The sequence below is a fragment of the Cyprinodon variegatus genome, unplaced genomic scaffold, assembly GCF_000732505.1.
Source record: "Cyprinodon variegatus isolate N-32 unplaced genomic scaffold, C_variegatus-1.0 Scaffold896, whole genome shotgun sequence".
In the NCBI taxonomy this organism is placed as follows: Eukaryota; Metazoa; Chordata; class Actinopteri; order Cyprinodontiformes; family Cyprinodontidae; genus Cyprinodon; species Cyprinodon variegatus.
Window position 1 is genome coordinate 262,602 of NW_015151349.1, and position 14,561 is coordinate 277,162.

At 37.2% G+C, this 14,561-nt stretch overlaps 1 protein-coding gene across 4 annotated transcripts; it reads left to right on the forward strand.

Annotated features, from left to right (window-relative positions):
- Positions 1 to 8,899: 8,899 nt before the first annotated feature.
- LOC107099678 lies at positions 8,900 to 13,979 on the forward strand. 4 transcript variants are annotated; one of them, XM_015397898.1, is made up of 5 exons: positions 8,900 to 8,973; positions 9,073 to 9,135; positions 12,674 to 12,805; positions 12,890 to 13,245; positions 13,335 to 13,979. In XM_015397898.1, the coding sequence occupies exons 3-5, from the start codon at positions 12,694 to 12,696 to the stop codon at positions 13,494 to 13,496; spliced, it is 630 nt and encodes a 209-aa protein (XP_015253384.1). In that variant the 5' UTR covers positions 8,900 to 8,973; positions 9,073 to 9,135; positions 12,674 to 12,693; the 3' UTR covers positions 13,497 to 13,979. The 4 variants fall into 4 exon arrangements, with proteins under 4 accessions (XP_015253384.1, XP_015253385.1, XP_015253386.1 ...); XM_015397899.1 differs by having other exon boundaries at positions 8,911 to 8,973; positions 12,677 to 12,805; XM_015397900.1 differs by lacking the exon at positions 8,900 to 8,973 and adding an exon at positions 9,655 to 9,717 and having other exon boundaries at positions 9,120 to 9,135.
- Positions 13,980 to 14,561: the final 582 nt, after the last annotated feature.

A 14,561-nucleotide genomic window follows, 5' to 3' on the forward strand; every position in this document is an offset into this window, starting at 1 on the left:
TTTACTTGAGTAAAGAAGTTTAATCAGTACTTCCACTTTTACCAGAGTATTTTTTAACACAAGTATCTGTACTTTTACTCAAGTACGGAAAGAGAGTACTTTTGCCATCTCTGCTGATAGCGATATTCGGACAGCACTTATCATGTTAACTGTAGACACATTTCCACTTTAAATATTTAAATTGAGCCTGAGTCCATCTGAATACAGCAGATGGATGTGGACTCTTAAGCCAAAGCAGAAGTACATCAGTGGTCGCCATAATAAGTGCCATCTGAATAGTGCTGGCAGTAAGGAAGGCGGTAGGAAGAGAAAGCTGGAACCTTCCTATCAATAGCTCTTTCAGCATAGGGACCTTCCAATGCTCCCATTAGGTACTTGGGAGGACTCCCAGAATCCTTTGCATGATGTAGCCCATCTCACAGAGTTGAACAAAAATACATTATGTCTTTTCGTGTACTCAAAAGATGAAGAATTATACAGCAAGCTAAAGACTGAGCTAATAAACAATGGTGAGCCATGGGAAGTAAACTTAGAAACTTAAGTCTAAAAAAATATTATGACAGGAAATGTCCAAATCTTGACACAAAAATAACATTTAAAACTCAAACACCTTTTAATAATGAGTACATTTTTTGACCCTACTTTTTTATTATGATGAATAAAACTAATAATAGAAGTACAAAAGTAAGTCAAGTACAATTTTTTAACAGCTCATAATCAACTTCGGGAAAAATGCCACTGGTCATGAAAGATGGAAATTAATTTTAATATATGTAAAAATTTATTGCAGAGGTACAGAAATTTATTGGTTAAATGTAAAAGTTAATAACTAATGTATTGTTATAATCTGGAAAAATGCAGTTTTTAGACATTCCTTGCAATGGGTCTTTAGGTTTGCAGACATCTCTAGATTGAATTTGTTCTTGTCCTCTGCACAGATCTACTCTAAATCTTTAATAATAGTTGTCTGCAACAAGCTGCTGGCCTGCCCACTGTGTGACCTTAAAGAGCCTCATGTTAGCTTCTCCTTTATTGCCTTGGTGACATGCTTTGAGCAATTAGATCCATCCTCAACCTATCACTGGTGTTCTGGCTGAGAGAAGAAGATTCTCATCCAAGGTTTTACTGTACGTGACCCTGTGCATTAGCCCCCCCAGAGTAATGTAATCAGTAGTGGATAAATAAGGCAGATATCATTAATTACTAAAACGAAGATATGAACTGCTCATAATGTCTTCACAGATCAGGGCACTGTTTCACACACTTTTTGTTGCTAAGCCCCCTTTTGGCTTACAATAAAGTTTTATTGCCTCCCCCCCGAATCGCTCCATCCGCATGAAGCAAACTGATGGAACAGCAGTCCAAGGCCAAATCATCTGAACACAGCCAATGTAGGATGACACCAAATAAAGCCCATATCCATTTCCTGTGGCTTACTTTAATAAAAAAAAATAATCAAAGAACAGTCATGAAATGCAGTCAAATCATACAGTTTGTCACTAATGTATCAGTGTGACTAAGAGAGAGCAGCTGATTGCCGGATATGTTATTGTTCCAGAGGGAGGAAAGCTAATAGGCTTGTTTGTGAGGATGCTGCACCTGCTGCTTGTTGATGGACTGAGCTGTAAATAACTTTGTGAAGCGATTCCGCGTTCTGTGGTGACTCTAGTAATTTATCTCACTTTTTTACATGTCGATATCGAAGTATCTGGATTACGCTCTGCAGGTATTGTGTGTCTTAAGTCTCCAAAGGCATGTCAGGAGTCTATAGGATGCCTCTATATGCTTTGTGAAATTGCATACATGCATGAAGGCCTGAGCTGCAGGTTCTATGTAGGCGTGGAAAACCTGCTAAGGATGTATTTATAGTCCCACTATTGTTGAGCCCACAGTATCCTAAGTAATCGGATCTGGTCTCCCTCACTGAGAATTTCCAATGATACAAGAGAGAGCGGGTGTCATTGCACATGGTCTCCCTGTGATAACTCCATGCAGCACAGTATTAGGGTCTCATTCCCCACAGGATTAAATATCTAAGTGAACGATTAGCCTCTGAATCATCATGTTGAAGTGAGAGGAGAGTTGTTTTGTCCTTGGGAATGACAAATAGAACAAAAAAGCTAAATTAAATGATAAAAATGCTGGTGGTTGTATGTAAAAGTTGAGAATATTTCCTTTTAAAAGCTTTCAAAACATTTATAGCTTGTTCATTTACCTTGAATGGTTTAAGAAAATAATTTTTCATCTAATCTACTAAGCAAACTTCAAAAGAGATAACATTTCTTTGAGATCTTTGAGTGATTCATGTGGAAACTTATCTAAAACACAAAATAGACAAAACACTTTAATACAAATTACATAATCTAAAAACCTGTTCAGGATTTTAATGGTTTGTATTGAAAGCTGGGTTGAAGTCTAATGGTTTTTCCATTGATGTCTGATGACAGCAGTAAAGAAAAATCAACCCTGACTTTGCAGCCATCTTTTGCAGGGACATTGTTTGGGACGTTTTTTCTGCCCTTCAACCGCCAAGTATGACACATTGGAATTCAATTTGCTTTCCTGTAAGAACGCTTGGAACTGAGGAGCCCAGCTCTTTAAAATTTGAGTGTTAAATATTAAATTATTCTTACTTGACAGATGTATCTCAGCTGCTGAACAGTTCGGGGGCTCCTTTGTTGTATTTTTAGTTCCAAAGTGTGTCAAATGTTTGAAATGCACAACGGTTTTGGACTACATGCATGGCAGTTTAGCGCTCTGACTCTTTCATGGAGGCCCCGGTTGGACATACGTGCAGAATTTTGCACCACGTTGTATCTATGAAATATGTCAGGCCTTTCCTAAATAAAGAAACAACAAAAAACACAACACCTCTGTGGAGGCAGCGTATACACATTCAACATTGATGGTGCCTTCAGAGGTGTGCAAGTAACCCATGTTATGTGCGGCAGTGCACCTCTTTACACCATCAGGAATTCTGGCTGGTGATATATACACAGACAATCTGGTCGACTGAAAGAATGATTAGTACAAGCAAATTAGTATTTTTTTTTACTTATTTAGCTGGTATTTTTTCCATTTGTTGAGTCTGCACAGACACAATCGTTGATTTTATTTACAAGACTAAAGTATAGTTCTATTGTTTTAATGCTGCTTTTCTCTGTGCCTTTAAAATGTCTTTGATTGACTATTTAGATTTGACCCCAGGAATAATTTCCATGTAGATAGCTCCCTTTATCAATGATTCAATTCAATTCAGTTTATTTCTATAGCGCCAATTCACAACACATTTCATCTCAAGGCACTTTAGAGTTCAACCAGATCATACAGTCAAACTGATTCAATTCTATCTAAGGAAAACCAGTTTATTGCATCGACTCATTGACTCGACGGCAATCCCTCACACTAAGCATGCTTGTGGCGACAGTGGAGAGGAAAAACTTCCTTCTAACAGGAAGAAACCTCCAGCAGAACCAGGCTCAGTGTGAGCAGCCATCTGCTGAGGCCGACTGGGTTTCAAGGAGACAGAAGCAGAGATACAAAAACAAGCAGAGATACAAAAGGCAACTGGACTACACTGAATAACAGGCCGATCTCAAACACCTATATACAAAGGTGTTGATGGCAGCAGCATGGCTGATATTTCTCTCCAGGATGGAGTCACAGCCAAACAGGAACAGACGAGGCAAAGCTACTATGCACAGTTGAAGAATAAAATGGTCCCTATGTCTTCTAGAAGTCTAAGCCTATAGCAGCATAACTATAGAGATAGCTCAGGACCAACAAACATACACATATGTGACCCTTTCTTTACAACTGACTTCATGACTTCACAATCTGCTGGTCCAAAGTGGTCCACACCCTGGTTCATTTTATGACAGGTCAGTGCTGCCAGCTGCTTTCAAGACCAGGGGTGCTAAACCTGAAAGTTACACATTAAACGCCCCCTGTTGGCGAAAAGTTAAAAAGCGTTGCTTTAAGGCCCATTCATACCTCACGTTTGGCCTGCACGTCCGTATTTCTGTCCGTACGTTCTATCCGTTGACTCCTTCATACCTCCGTCCGTTGAGGTGCGCAATAACCCGTATTTCCTCTAGGTGGCAGTGCTGGGCGCCAATGATTCGTCATTGATCAAAACATGGCGATGGTCCAAGACCTGATTCTGTTGCATTTTGTACTAAAAACTCAATAGCGCCCCCACCGTTTCCGGTAGTATTGCTCCGTATTGATCCGTTTCGTCCGTAAGCGTAAGCTCCCAATTTTCGTGTCAAAGTACGGACGAAATCGACGGTTAGAACGTATGAAACACTCCACACGTATCCGTATCCGTCTTTTACGTGAGGTATGAATGGGCCTTTAAGCTTCCATCTCATTAGGGATAACAAATACATGTTGGCTTTAAATTATTATCAAGAGTATAAATCAGTCAGAAGTAACATATTTGGTCCTTCAGAAAGATTTGAAATTAACAAAAATCTATTAAAAAATAATCTAATTCTTAGATTTGTTTTCCCTGCTAGAGATCCTCTACCTTATTTTTTGTTATATCTGCTGATGAGCTCTTTGAGAAGAACATTTTGAGTTAATCTGTGCAACTGTGTGACCTTCAGCGATATTAAATAAATTCTGTTTATCATCTGTCAGTCTGTCTGTCCATCTGTCCATCTATTGCAGTAGGGCTCTGGAGCATAGTTGTCAGAAGAAGGAAGTTGCCCAAAACTGGCATTTAATTTTTTCTCACAATGCTAAAAATTACTTTTAGAATGTAATTAACATCTTGTAGAGAGAATTTAAAAAAAATACCAAAAGAAGCACAGTTGGTGCCAGTTGTCTAGCTCAGAGTGAGGACAATTTTTCCAACTTCACCATCAGATTGAGGTCCAGTTGTTGCAAAGTGAGGACATTTTGCCAGTTCTCACATGCTATTTTGCTAATGGTTAGGTTTAGGACTAAGATGACATTAGGTTGGGTTAAGGTTAGGTATGCATTGGTAATGGTTAGGTTTGGGGTTAGTTTTAGGGTTAGGGAATAGAAAGGGTTGAAAATGGCTGAAAATCAATGGAAGTCAATGGGAGTCAACACATGGTCCTCACTACGATGGCAGAATGAGTGCATGTATGTGTGTGTGTGTCCCTATGATGGAAATTTATCTCTGCTCAGCTGGAGAATATGAGAATGTTACAATTATAAAACAAGATTGACAGGAAGGATAGTGTTGCACTGGCAGATGACAGATACTGGCTGACTGCCTGGTAGTTATTCACAGCAACCACCCCCTCATCAGGCACACACACACACACACACACACACACACACACACACACACACACACACACAACCACTTGCATTTCAGAAAGCCCCAACTAAGGGATCAAAGTGGTCTTAAGAAAAAGGGACAGGGGCTTAAGGGGTGTCTTGGGGACACGGGATGGTGCATATATGTGTTTATATATATATATATATATATATATATATATTAATATTATTATTTTTTTTTTTTGGTTGAACTTTATTGATCTTACATTGGAGAAATTCATCCATCCCCTTGGGGAGCAGTGGGCTGTCATTGTGCAGCACCCGGGGAGCAATCTGGGGTTAAGGGTCTTTCTCAGAGACCTAGAGTGGCAGACCCCTGGAGTAGGGCTCAAACTCAGAACGTCAGGATTCCAAGCTCTATATATACAGCTCTATATATAGAAATGGAGTGTCAAGGTCAAAGCAAGGGCATAGTGCAAACTCACCGACACAGGCAGGTGGTCCAAAGGAAATTACTTCTTCGTTCTATGCTTTAAAACGTAACTCAAAAGAGCTACGTAAACTTTTAGCTAATTTTAGTTTTATTGTCAACATACAACATTAAAAAAAAACCTTTTAGCAGGCCAAGAGCTGCCCACATGGTGCTGAAAACACGAGCAGTTGTTAAAGACAGGACTTAAAGACTTTTACAGCGTGTGAAAAACAGAGCCAGAATGATCTTGTGTTTACTGATTTCACTGAGTCCCCTCAGTTTGGCTCAAAAACTGCTGTAGGCTTGTTTTTTTATGTTAGCCTTCTGAAACTTGCTGATAATGTGAGACCATTAACAACCTATTGGTGGTCGGTACACCAGTCATGAGTTAATTTCATCTTAATGCAAATTTAATGAGCTGGGAACTGAATACAGTTTCTCACTGTTAGCTGAGAAGTGTAACAATAATTCAGTTTATGTCAGGATCCAGTTTGGTTCTTTGATTTAGTGCTAACTTCGATAGCAGCAGCTGATTGCACCAACTTTTTATTAGTGCATTTAGTACAAACACTTCCTGCTATTCATTTGGCCACTCAGAAATAGTTTTATGTGGGATAAACTTCCTAAAATTTTGCCATCAATCTAAATAAGAGAGTCAAATTTAAACCCTAAATACTTTACTGAGACAATTCAAAACCAAAGCCCATCTACAGCAACAATGGTCAATCTAAAATAGCATTATGGCATTAATTCATGAAGTCTAAGCAAGTTGGAAACAAAGGTTTGGGCAAAACAAGTTGAGGTCCTAAATGGAGCCCTTAAACCATTAACATGAAAGTTACCTGAAAACAGAGGTGGGTAGTGTACACAAAGATTTTACTCAAGTAAGAGTAAAAGGGTAAAAATAGAAAATGAAAAAATAAAAAAAATGATAAAATGGCTACATTGAGTAATTGTGAACTCGTTGGAGGTTTCCTCCTGTTAAAAGGGAGTTTTTCCTCTCCACTGTCAATACATGTATGGTTGGTGTGAGGAATTACTGTCGAGTCAATGAGTCGATGCAATCAGCTTGTTTTCCTTAAATCAAAAACTTTGAACTAATCTGACTCTATGATGTGGAGTAAACTTGTTGAGATATGTCTCCAAACGAAGGTCATGAGAGATTAGAATTAGTCCCACAGCTTCCTTCATGGCGTGAAGGGGAGGACTGTTGTTCTGAGGAGATCCATCTGGCCAGTGAAAGATATATTAACCTAACAGGGAATGGCTTTGATGAACTTAAGCTGTTTTTCCTCCAAATGTTGAATTGTGAGAAAGTTCTTTATGCAGGGGGTGGGTTGGTTCCCCTGAGGGGAGTGTGTGTTGGATTTTTGTAGGGTTTAAATGTATGTACTAAGGTTGCTTCAGTCAGAGCTATATCTCTTCCATCTGAAGACGTTAAATAAATTTAACCCTTTTTTCTTGCAAGAAATGCCTCTGTCTCAGCCTCCTAACTCCACAATGATCTGGTTGGATTGTTGCTGCAAAGAGCCTTGAGATACCTGTGCTGTGAATTAGTTTTTTGAAAATTAACTGAATTGAACTGAAGCATAACATCTGTCTGAATATTTAAAATTATTAAATCAGATAGACAGCTATGTGCAATTTTGGGTGTTTTAAAAATATAAAACAAACAAAGAAATAAATAGATATGTTTACGGACAAATTCAAGCAGAGGAAACCAGTTTAAAATGATCTTTACAGTAGTTACTGCACATCAGTTGGGAAAGAATGAAGAACTTCCAACAAAAATACCTACTGTTTGCTGTAGTTTAACTTTCTCAATGAGCTGAAAAAAGTTAAGAAATGTAACCAGTGTTTCAATACGCAATAACATTAGTTAAGTAAAAATAAAAAGTATAGTGAAGCGCAACAGCTTCTAAAATAATGTAGGTTTTTTTTTTGTTGTTGTTGTCTTTAAAAAAAAAAAGTTACTCAAGTAAATGTAAAATGATTAATCCTTTATAGGGCAAGTTAGTATTTTTGATCACTTGCATACCCCAGTAGTGATTCAATGAGGGTTTTTACTGTATTGATTTTAAATAAATTATTTTTTTATTTAGAACAGTAGGTACTGGGTGCAGTTATAAATATGAGTCATGAATTAAGAATGAATTAGTCGCTAGCTCCAATATAATTTAAGTAAACAGATTAAGTAATAGCTTTTGTTGTTTTTATATAGCATTTTCCCTTCAACATTATGTAATGGAAGAAGATTAGGTCCACTGAAGCAATAAAAAAAAAGTTAACACATTTTTAAATATTATTTTAATATTAATATTTGATTATGAATAAATATTTAATATTCTCAGAATTCTGACTATTTTTCTGTGAATTCTGATTTTTTTGTACGAATTCTGACTATTTTCTACGAATGCTGACTTTTTTCTCAGAACTTTGACTTTAATCTCAGAATTGTGGATCTTAATGTAGATGTGCACCATGAAGGAAGGGATGTGGGAGCACTCTCCTTCACTGACAAAGATGTGAGTTGTTTGGGAGGAACAGTGACACATTGGTGGAAAATAATGGAATTAGGAGAATTTTTACATGCCTGAATGGTCCCTGTTGATGCTATTTTTTATGGGAAGAGCAGAAGGTGATTAAAACAAGTGAGCTAGTTTAGTCTTTAAAACAGACATGTCTATGTCTTGATGCCGTGTTTGTTAGCTGTCAGAATTCAGTCAGAATTCTGAGATCAAAGTCAGAATTCTGAGAAAAAACTCAGAATTGGGAGAAAAATGTCAAAATTCTGAGGAAAAAAGTCAGAATTCTGACTTTAATCTCAGAATTCTGACTTTTTTCCTCCCAGAATTGGGAGAAAAATGTCAAACTTCTGATATTAAACTCAGAATTCTGAGGAAAAAAGTCAGAATTCTGAGATTAAAGTCAGAATTCTGACTTTTTTTTCTCATATGCTGAAATAAAATTTAAAAATCAGTTAACTTTTAAAATTTTTCAGTGCTTCTGATCCTAATCCGTATTATGACGCACTGTGCGTCAGAGAGGAAAGTCTTTATACTTCCCGGAGCATAATGAACGCTAGAAGAAGGTTTTATTTTGAAGTTAACCTGACAGGAAGTTGTTTGCCTGATTTACCTGTCTGACGCGGTGTGGTGACGTCACGGATAAAAAAAAAATAGGAAAAAAACAAAAAGGAAAAAACCTGCTCCTTTAGCCCGACGTCCTGTGCTGGAAAAAAAACTGTAAGTTAAAGTAAATTTATTCTTTTCAACTTTCACTAATTTGATATATATCATCAAGAAATGATAAGGCAACGTATATGTTTCCTTTTTTTATTTTAGAGAAACCAGGACTCAATCTGAGCAAATGACAGATCGGCCTACAGCCTGTCCTCTCACCTGAAGGTAAACAGGGAGGAATCACAGAGGGAATAAGGAGCAAAATAGGATTTTATTTTTATCCCCATTGGGGTCTCATTTCATTTTCATGTGGTTCTTTTAACAATTGTTACTATTTTACAATTGCAGCAGTTAAGAACAGAGGAAATGGATAATTTAGGGAGCTATAGACTGACCATGCTCCTCCTTTCTCTAACTTTGCACACATGGGAAATATGCAGCCATCTTCTCTTTTATACATGGAAAGGGTCTCTGAACACATGTTTTGTCAGACTGTCATGTTAAAACCAAACTCAGATGGTGCATTTGCTCTTTTTTTTCTACTAAAAGAGTTTCACTTCTCTGTTCTCAAAGGCTACTTCCTTAAATGTAACTCTGTGCAGCTGCATTACAGGAACCTTAGCTTTACTTTTCAGTAGAAGAACAAACTTTTTGGTTTAACTTAGTTTGAAGACTGGATATAAGATCCATCTGGCGATTGGCTGTTGGTTTCAGAATAAGTCCTTTTTTTTGTTTTTATTACAGAAAGTCTGAATGACTTTAAGGCTTTATTGCATCTATACTGAGGACAGCCAGCGACTCGGAGCTGTAAGTGAAGTAATATTCATATGGACAGAACTCTGAGGTTATAACTGCTCACTCTTCCAGATGGCCTTAGCACTAAAATAACAGAACATTGTTTAATCTGTTAGATTTACTCACAAATTTACTTAAGTAACTTAAAAAGTACATTTTAGAGTATTTATACTCTACTATAGTTATTCCTTCCTGTTAGAATTTTGCTACTTTTACTTGAGGTAAATTTCTGGTTTCTCTACCAACCATGAGTAAGTTGAACTATTTGGAGATCAATTGAAAATACTATAAACTGTAATTATTAATTATTGCCGCTAGAGGTACTTTATTCTTTCCTGGATATAAATGCATTACCTACTGTAAAGATTGGTTTTACCAATTTATTAAAATAAAAAGATTAGAAAGGGCTTTTCTCTATCCAGATGTGTTATTTTGCAATCATGTTGGTTGTTTATTTTATTTTTATTTTTTAATTGCAGAACTGGCACATAATGTATCAGCTAATATTTGCATGTATTGATTGGTTTGATCATTTAGCAGCTATGCCGTGATGTGCCTGCATTTCTGCTCACTTCACTTATACTGATGTAAAAATGATTGGCATTGACATCTGCCTTATAAAACATGTATTGGTGGATCTTTATAACTGTCTTATTTATGGCTGCAACTAACGATTATTTTGTAAATTGATTAATCTGTCGATAATTTTTTTGATTATTCGATTAATGATTGGATAACAAAAGGTACTTTAAAGAAGATTTTTTGCTAAATTAAGCCAGGTGAAACCAAAAGTTTTCCACTGAAGGAGTTCTTTTGAGAGTATATTGATGAAACATTTTTTTTTTTAATCTTAAATGCAAAATGTTTTATATTTTTTTTACAATCTTGGTATAAATACTGCTCTAAGTGGGTCACTCTGTCAGCTAAAGGCATGTTTTAGAGTCTCTACACGCACGTTTATGATTAATCGATTACTAAATTACTTGACGATTATTTCAATAATCGATTAATCATAATTAAGGTGATTGTTTCAGCCCTTGTCTGATTACATAATTTTAAACATTAAATCAAATGTTATGAGCCAAAAGTTACTCAGTACTTGTAGCATTTTACTGTACGACGTAGTATAAGGGCCAGGCTAGAGATTTTTTTATTTTTTTATTTTGAGAACAAAGTCGTGACATTACGAGAATAAAGTTGTGTTATTATTAGAATGAAATCATTATTCAGCAACCCATTTCAGAAAGAAAGCTTGGAGCTCCGACCAGCAGATGACGGCCGACCAGCTCCACCAATCAGCAACCTGAGTCCACTTTGACATGCTGCCCAATTTGATGCTGGTGCTAAAATATTTCCTTATTTGTCAAACCAGAGCCAAAGTATAACTTCACATGATGCTCCACATTGCTCATTTTAGGGAAGAAACTGCTTCTTGTAAGAGTTGTCACGAAATATAACTTGTTTGTCATCATTTAAGGAATTTATTCACGTAATGTTACAACTTTATTTTGAAATGGAAGAAAAAAAAATCTCTAGCTTTGCCCTAATACTCCATCTTATTACTGAATACAGTTTTTACCCTTGAGGAATTTTTTGGACAACTACTTTCTACTCTCACTGTAGTAAAAAGACAGAAAAAAAAGTTAATTATAATAAAATAAGGCTATGTACTCCAAGCATTCGTCCTGATGGGGTTTTGATTGTCCTTTTTGAGCCTAAATAGAACCTCAGCACAGGGCGCAGTGAGCTGACATATGCAGTGGTGGCGCCATGTGCTGGCAGTACTATTGATCTACTGGCCATTGATGCTGCTGCTAAGTACTGACTCTGCTATAACTCTTTGCAGAAAAACTAGAGCTTGGTGCACGTACACACTTTTTTTTTTTTTGACCAATTGCACAGCAATACACAGCGATATTAATCAGGTCACATAATGTTGTTTTGGTAAATTTACATAGTAACGCTATATTTACTAACAAACAGAGAGAAAAAACAAAGCTTTAAAATAACAAATACATGTTTATGATAAATTACAGCAGGAAACTGTCAAACATTGCATGCAACCAGAGAGTGTCAAGATGTCAAATCACGTTACTATGTGCCTTTAAATTGTGTTTCCTGGCAGATCAGAGTCTGCAGGCATTTTATATGATCTTACCTAAAGAAAATACTATAGTTTTCCTGCATGGGCCGACACGCATGTTCAGCAGTCGTACCATTAGATCACATGACGTACATTCCTCGCTGTTCCCTTGAACTGCTATCCATTGTTAACGTTATGTTAAATTTGGCAACAAATGTTTCTTTTTCTGCTTTAAATTTTGTGTAATAATTGTGATCAAAGTTGAATTTTCATCATGTCTTTTTATTTTTATCCTTTGCCATGAATTGGCTTTTCGAAGGCCTTACAGGAAAGCTCACCAAATTTCGCCCATGCAAGTATTTAGAGCAGGCATCCCCAAAGTCGGTCCTCGAGGGCCACTGTCCTGCAGGTTTTAGAGGTTTCCTGCTCCAACACAGCTGATTTTAATTGAAAGCTGATTGACAGGCTGTTGCTGTTGCTCAACTTCAGTCGTCATAATCAGCTGTGCTAAAGCAGAGAAACCTCCAAAACTTGCAGGACAGTGGCCCTCGAGGACCGACTTTGGGGATGCCTGATATAGAGTTTCACAAAAGTCACATAAAACATGCCTCTACGGCGCTCTCTTTAATTTTTCAAAACACCTTCCCCATTAAGGTTACTTTGTTGTAGATACATGAGGTTTTGGTACCCTTGTAGAACTTCCCAAGGCCTACCTGAAAGTCTGTCAACGTCTTTAAGCCAAGTTAAAGAATCAGACCTTCTTTAACATGTTTGCTGTGTCTCCTACATGGATCCATTTGACAAAAAAGACTCAGTTGAAGCTTCCTGTTTATTGTTTTACACGCTACAAACGGCTGTAACTGACCCTGTGATATTTACTATCAGCAGAACCCTGCGCGGGTGAGATGGAGGAAGCGTACAGTGAACTTTATCAGCAGTTTCTTCGTCTCAGGTCACTGTGCCTTAAACAGGCGGCTCTGCTTCATCAGCTAACTACAGCTCTTCACAACCAGCAAGGTGAGTTTATGAACTTCATGCTGAACAGTGTTTCAGTCCCTAAAAGTAACCCGTAAATTAATCTTTTTTTGTCTTTTAATCCAGGTATCTCTGTTACTGAAGCAGAAGTGAGCGACCTGATTTCCTTCCCTCTCCAGTGCTCCCCTGAGATCCCTGCATTTCTGCACGGAAAGCCTCAACCACAAGCCGCTCCCACACAGCCATGTGGAGCCGAGCGCTTCTCCAGAGACGCTGGCTGTTCCTCTGGTGTCCTCGCTGAGGGTATGTCCAAGCTCAGCGTGGACACGACTCGTCAGAGAAAGCAAGACGCAAAGATGGAGATGTTTAACCCGTTCACGTTCAATCTGGAGTCTTCGAAATACCTCGGAGCTTCTTCCAGCGAATCAAAGCCTTCAGAACAAAACAGTCGTGGTGAAAATGGAGCTCAGTTCAAAGCGATGGTGAGTGTCTACTGGTCAAAAATGTGAGCTTGTTTCTTTTTTTGTGATCTTTTTAACTTCTTTCCTCTATTGTTGTATTTTTTCGGCAGATGCCGGTGAAGGATGGAGGGCTACTGACCCTGTCCGGAGCAGGTGTGATGTCTGATGTGGCGCTGCACTCGCACGTCTGCGAGTTCTGTCAAGCCGTTTTTCCCGGCGACTCTACAACAAGAGGGGAATTTTTACGACACCTTTGCACCCACGTTACCTAGACCAAACGCACGCAGTGATATGCAGTTTTTACCTCCAGCTTTTACTTTCATGTCACACATGTTTTAGATCATTAAACAAAATCTAACCTCAGAATGAATCCCTGTGCATAATCGGAAAAGCTGCTTTTAATTGATGATTTCATTTGTTGATATGAAATATTTCAATGTGACAAAAACCAAAAAAATTTGTATTTATGTTATATTTCTTTTTTGACATTTGTCTTGCACTGTGATCGTTCACCTCAGGTCACAAAAACTCAGGGAATCGTTCATTTGTTGCCCTGTTTTGCTACTAAATAATCAGCTGATATTTTTAAATGGATGAAATAAGAGTAGTTTACTTTTTTGCATCTACACAGAAATGAAAACAAAAAACATTTGCAAAGCGTTACATGCATGTAAGAGTTTTTCAGTATCTTACCCAAGGTTTGATTTGCCCTTCAACTTGTGGATGTAAATACATTTGAATGCAAAAAAATCAAAAGTTTTTTCTTAGTGTTTTGTCGGATTATCCCATCATTTAACCAATAAACCCAAATAGCCCGCATTTAAAACAAAGTTCAGCCAAAGGGTTCTTCATTCATCTCCTTCACTTCAAAGTAGCTCCTGGATGGACAGATTAATTTAAGATTTTAGTGTAACAACAATGAAACATCTAGAACTGGTCCTAAAGTTAGAGAGGGGAAAAAAATGCATGTTAAAAGAGTATTACACTTCGTATTTTTGTTGAAGGTAAAAAGGTGATCACCAATCTGCTGCTCCAAGTGAGCATTCAAATGCAGCAGTTCTGATCAGTAAGGGAAACCATTACACTGCAAAAACGATCTAGAAAAAAGTAAAAATATCTTATATTAAATATATTTACTTTTAATCTGAGAAGGTAAATGCGATAATTGCCAATGAATTTTGTATTTTTTCTATTAAAAAAAGATGATTAGATAATATGCACTTGGAATAAGACAATTAAGTTTTTCTTATTTTAAATGTAAATGTCTTGTTCCATTGGCAAAGTCTCACACCTCTTAATTGCAGGAAAAAATGTACTTTTATATTTCAATATTTACC

Bases quoted from the DNA above. Each gene is read 5' to 3' on its own strand.
- LOC107099678 (XM_015397898.1), top strand. From the start codon at position 12,694: ATGGAGGAAGCGTACAGTGAACTTTATCAGCAGTTTCTTCGTCTCAGG. The intron at 12,806-12,889 runs GTGAGTTTATGA...CTTTTAATCCAG, and splicing joins AGCTCTTCACAACCAGCAAG to GTATCTCTGTTACTGAAGCA. The intron at 13,246-13,334 runs GTGAGTGTCTAC...TTTTTTCGGCAG, and splicing joins GAGCTCAGTTCAAAGCGATG to ATGCCGGTGAAGGATGGAGG.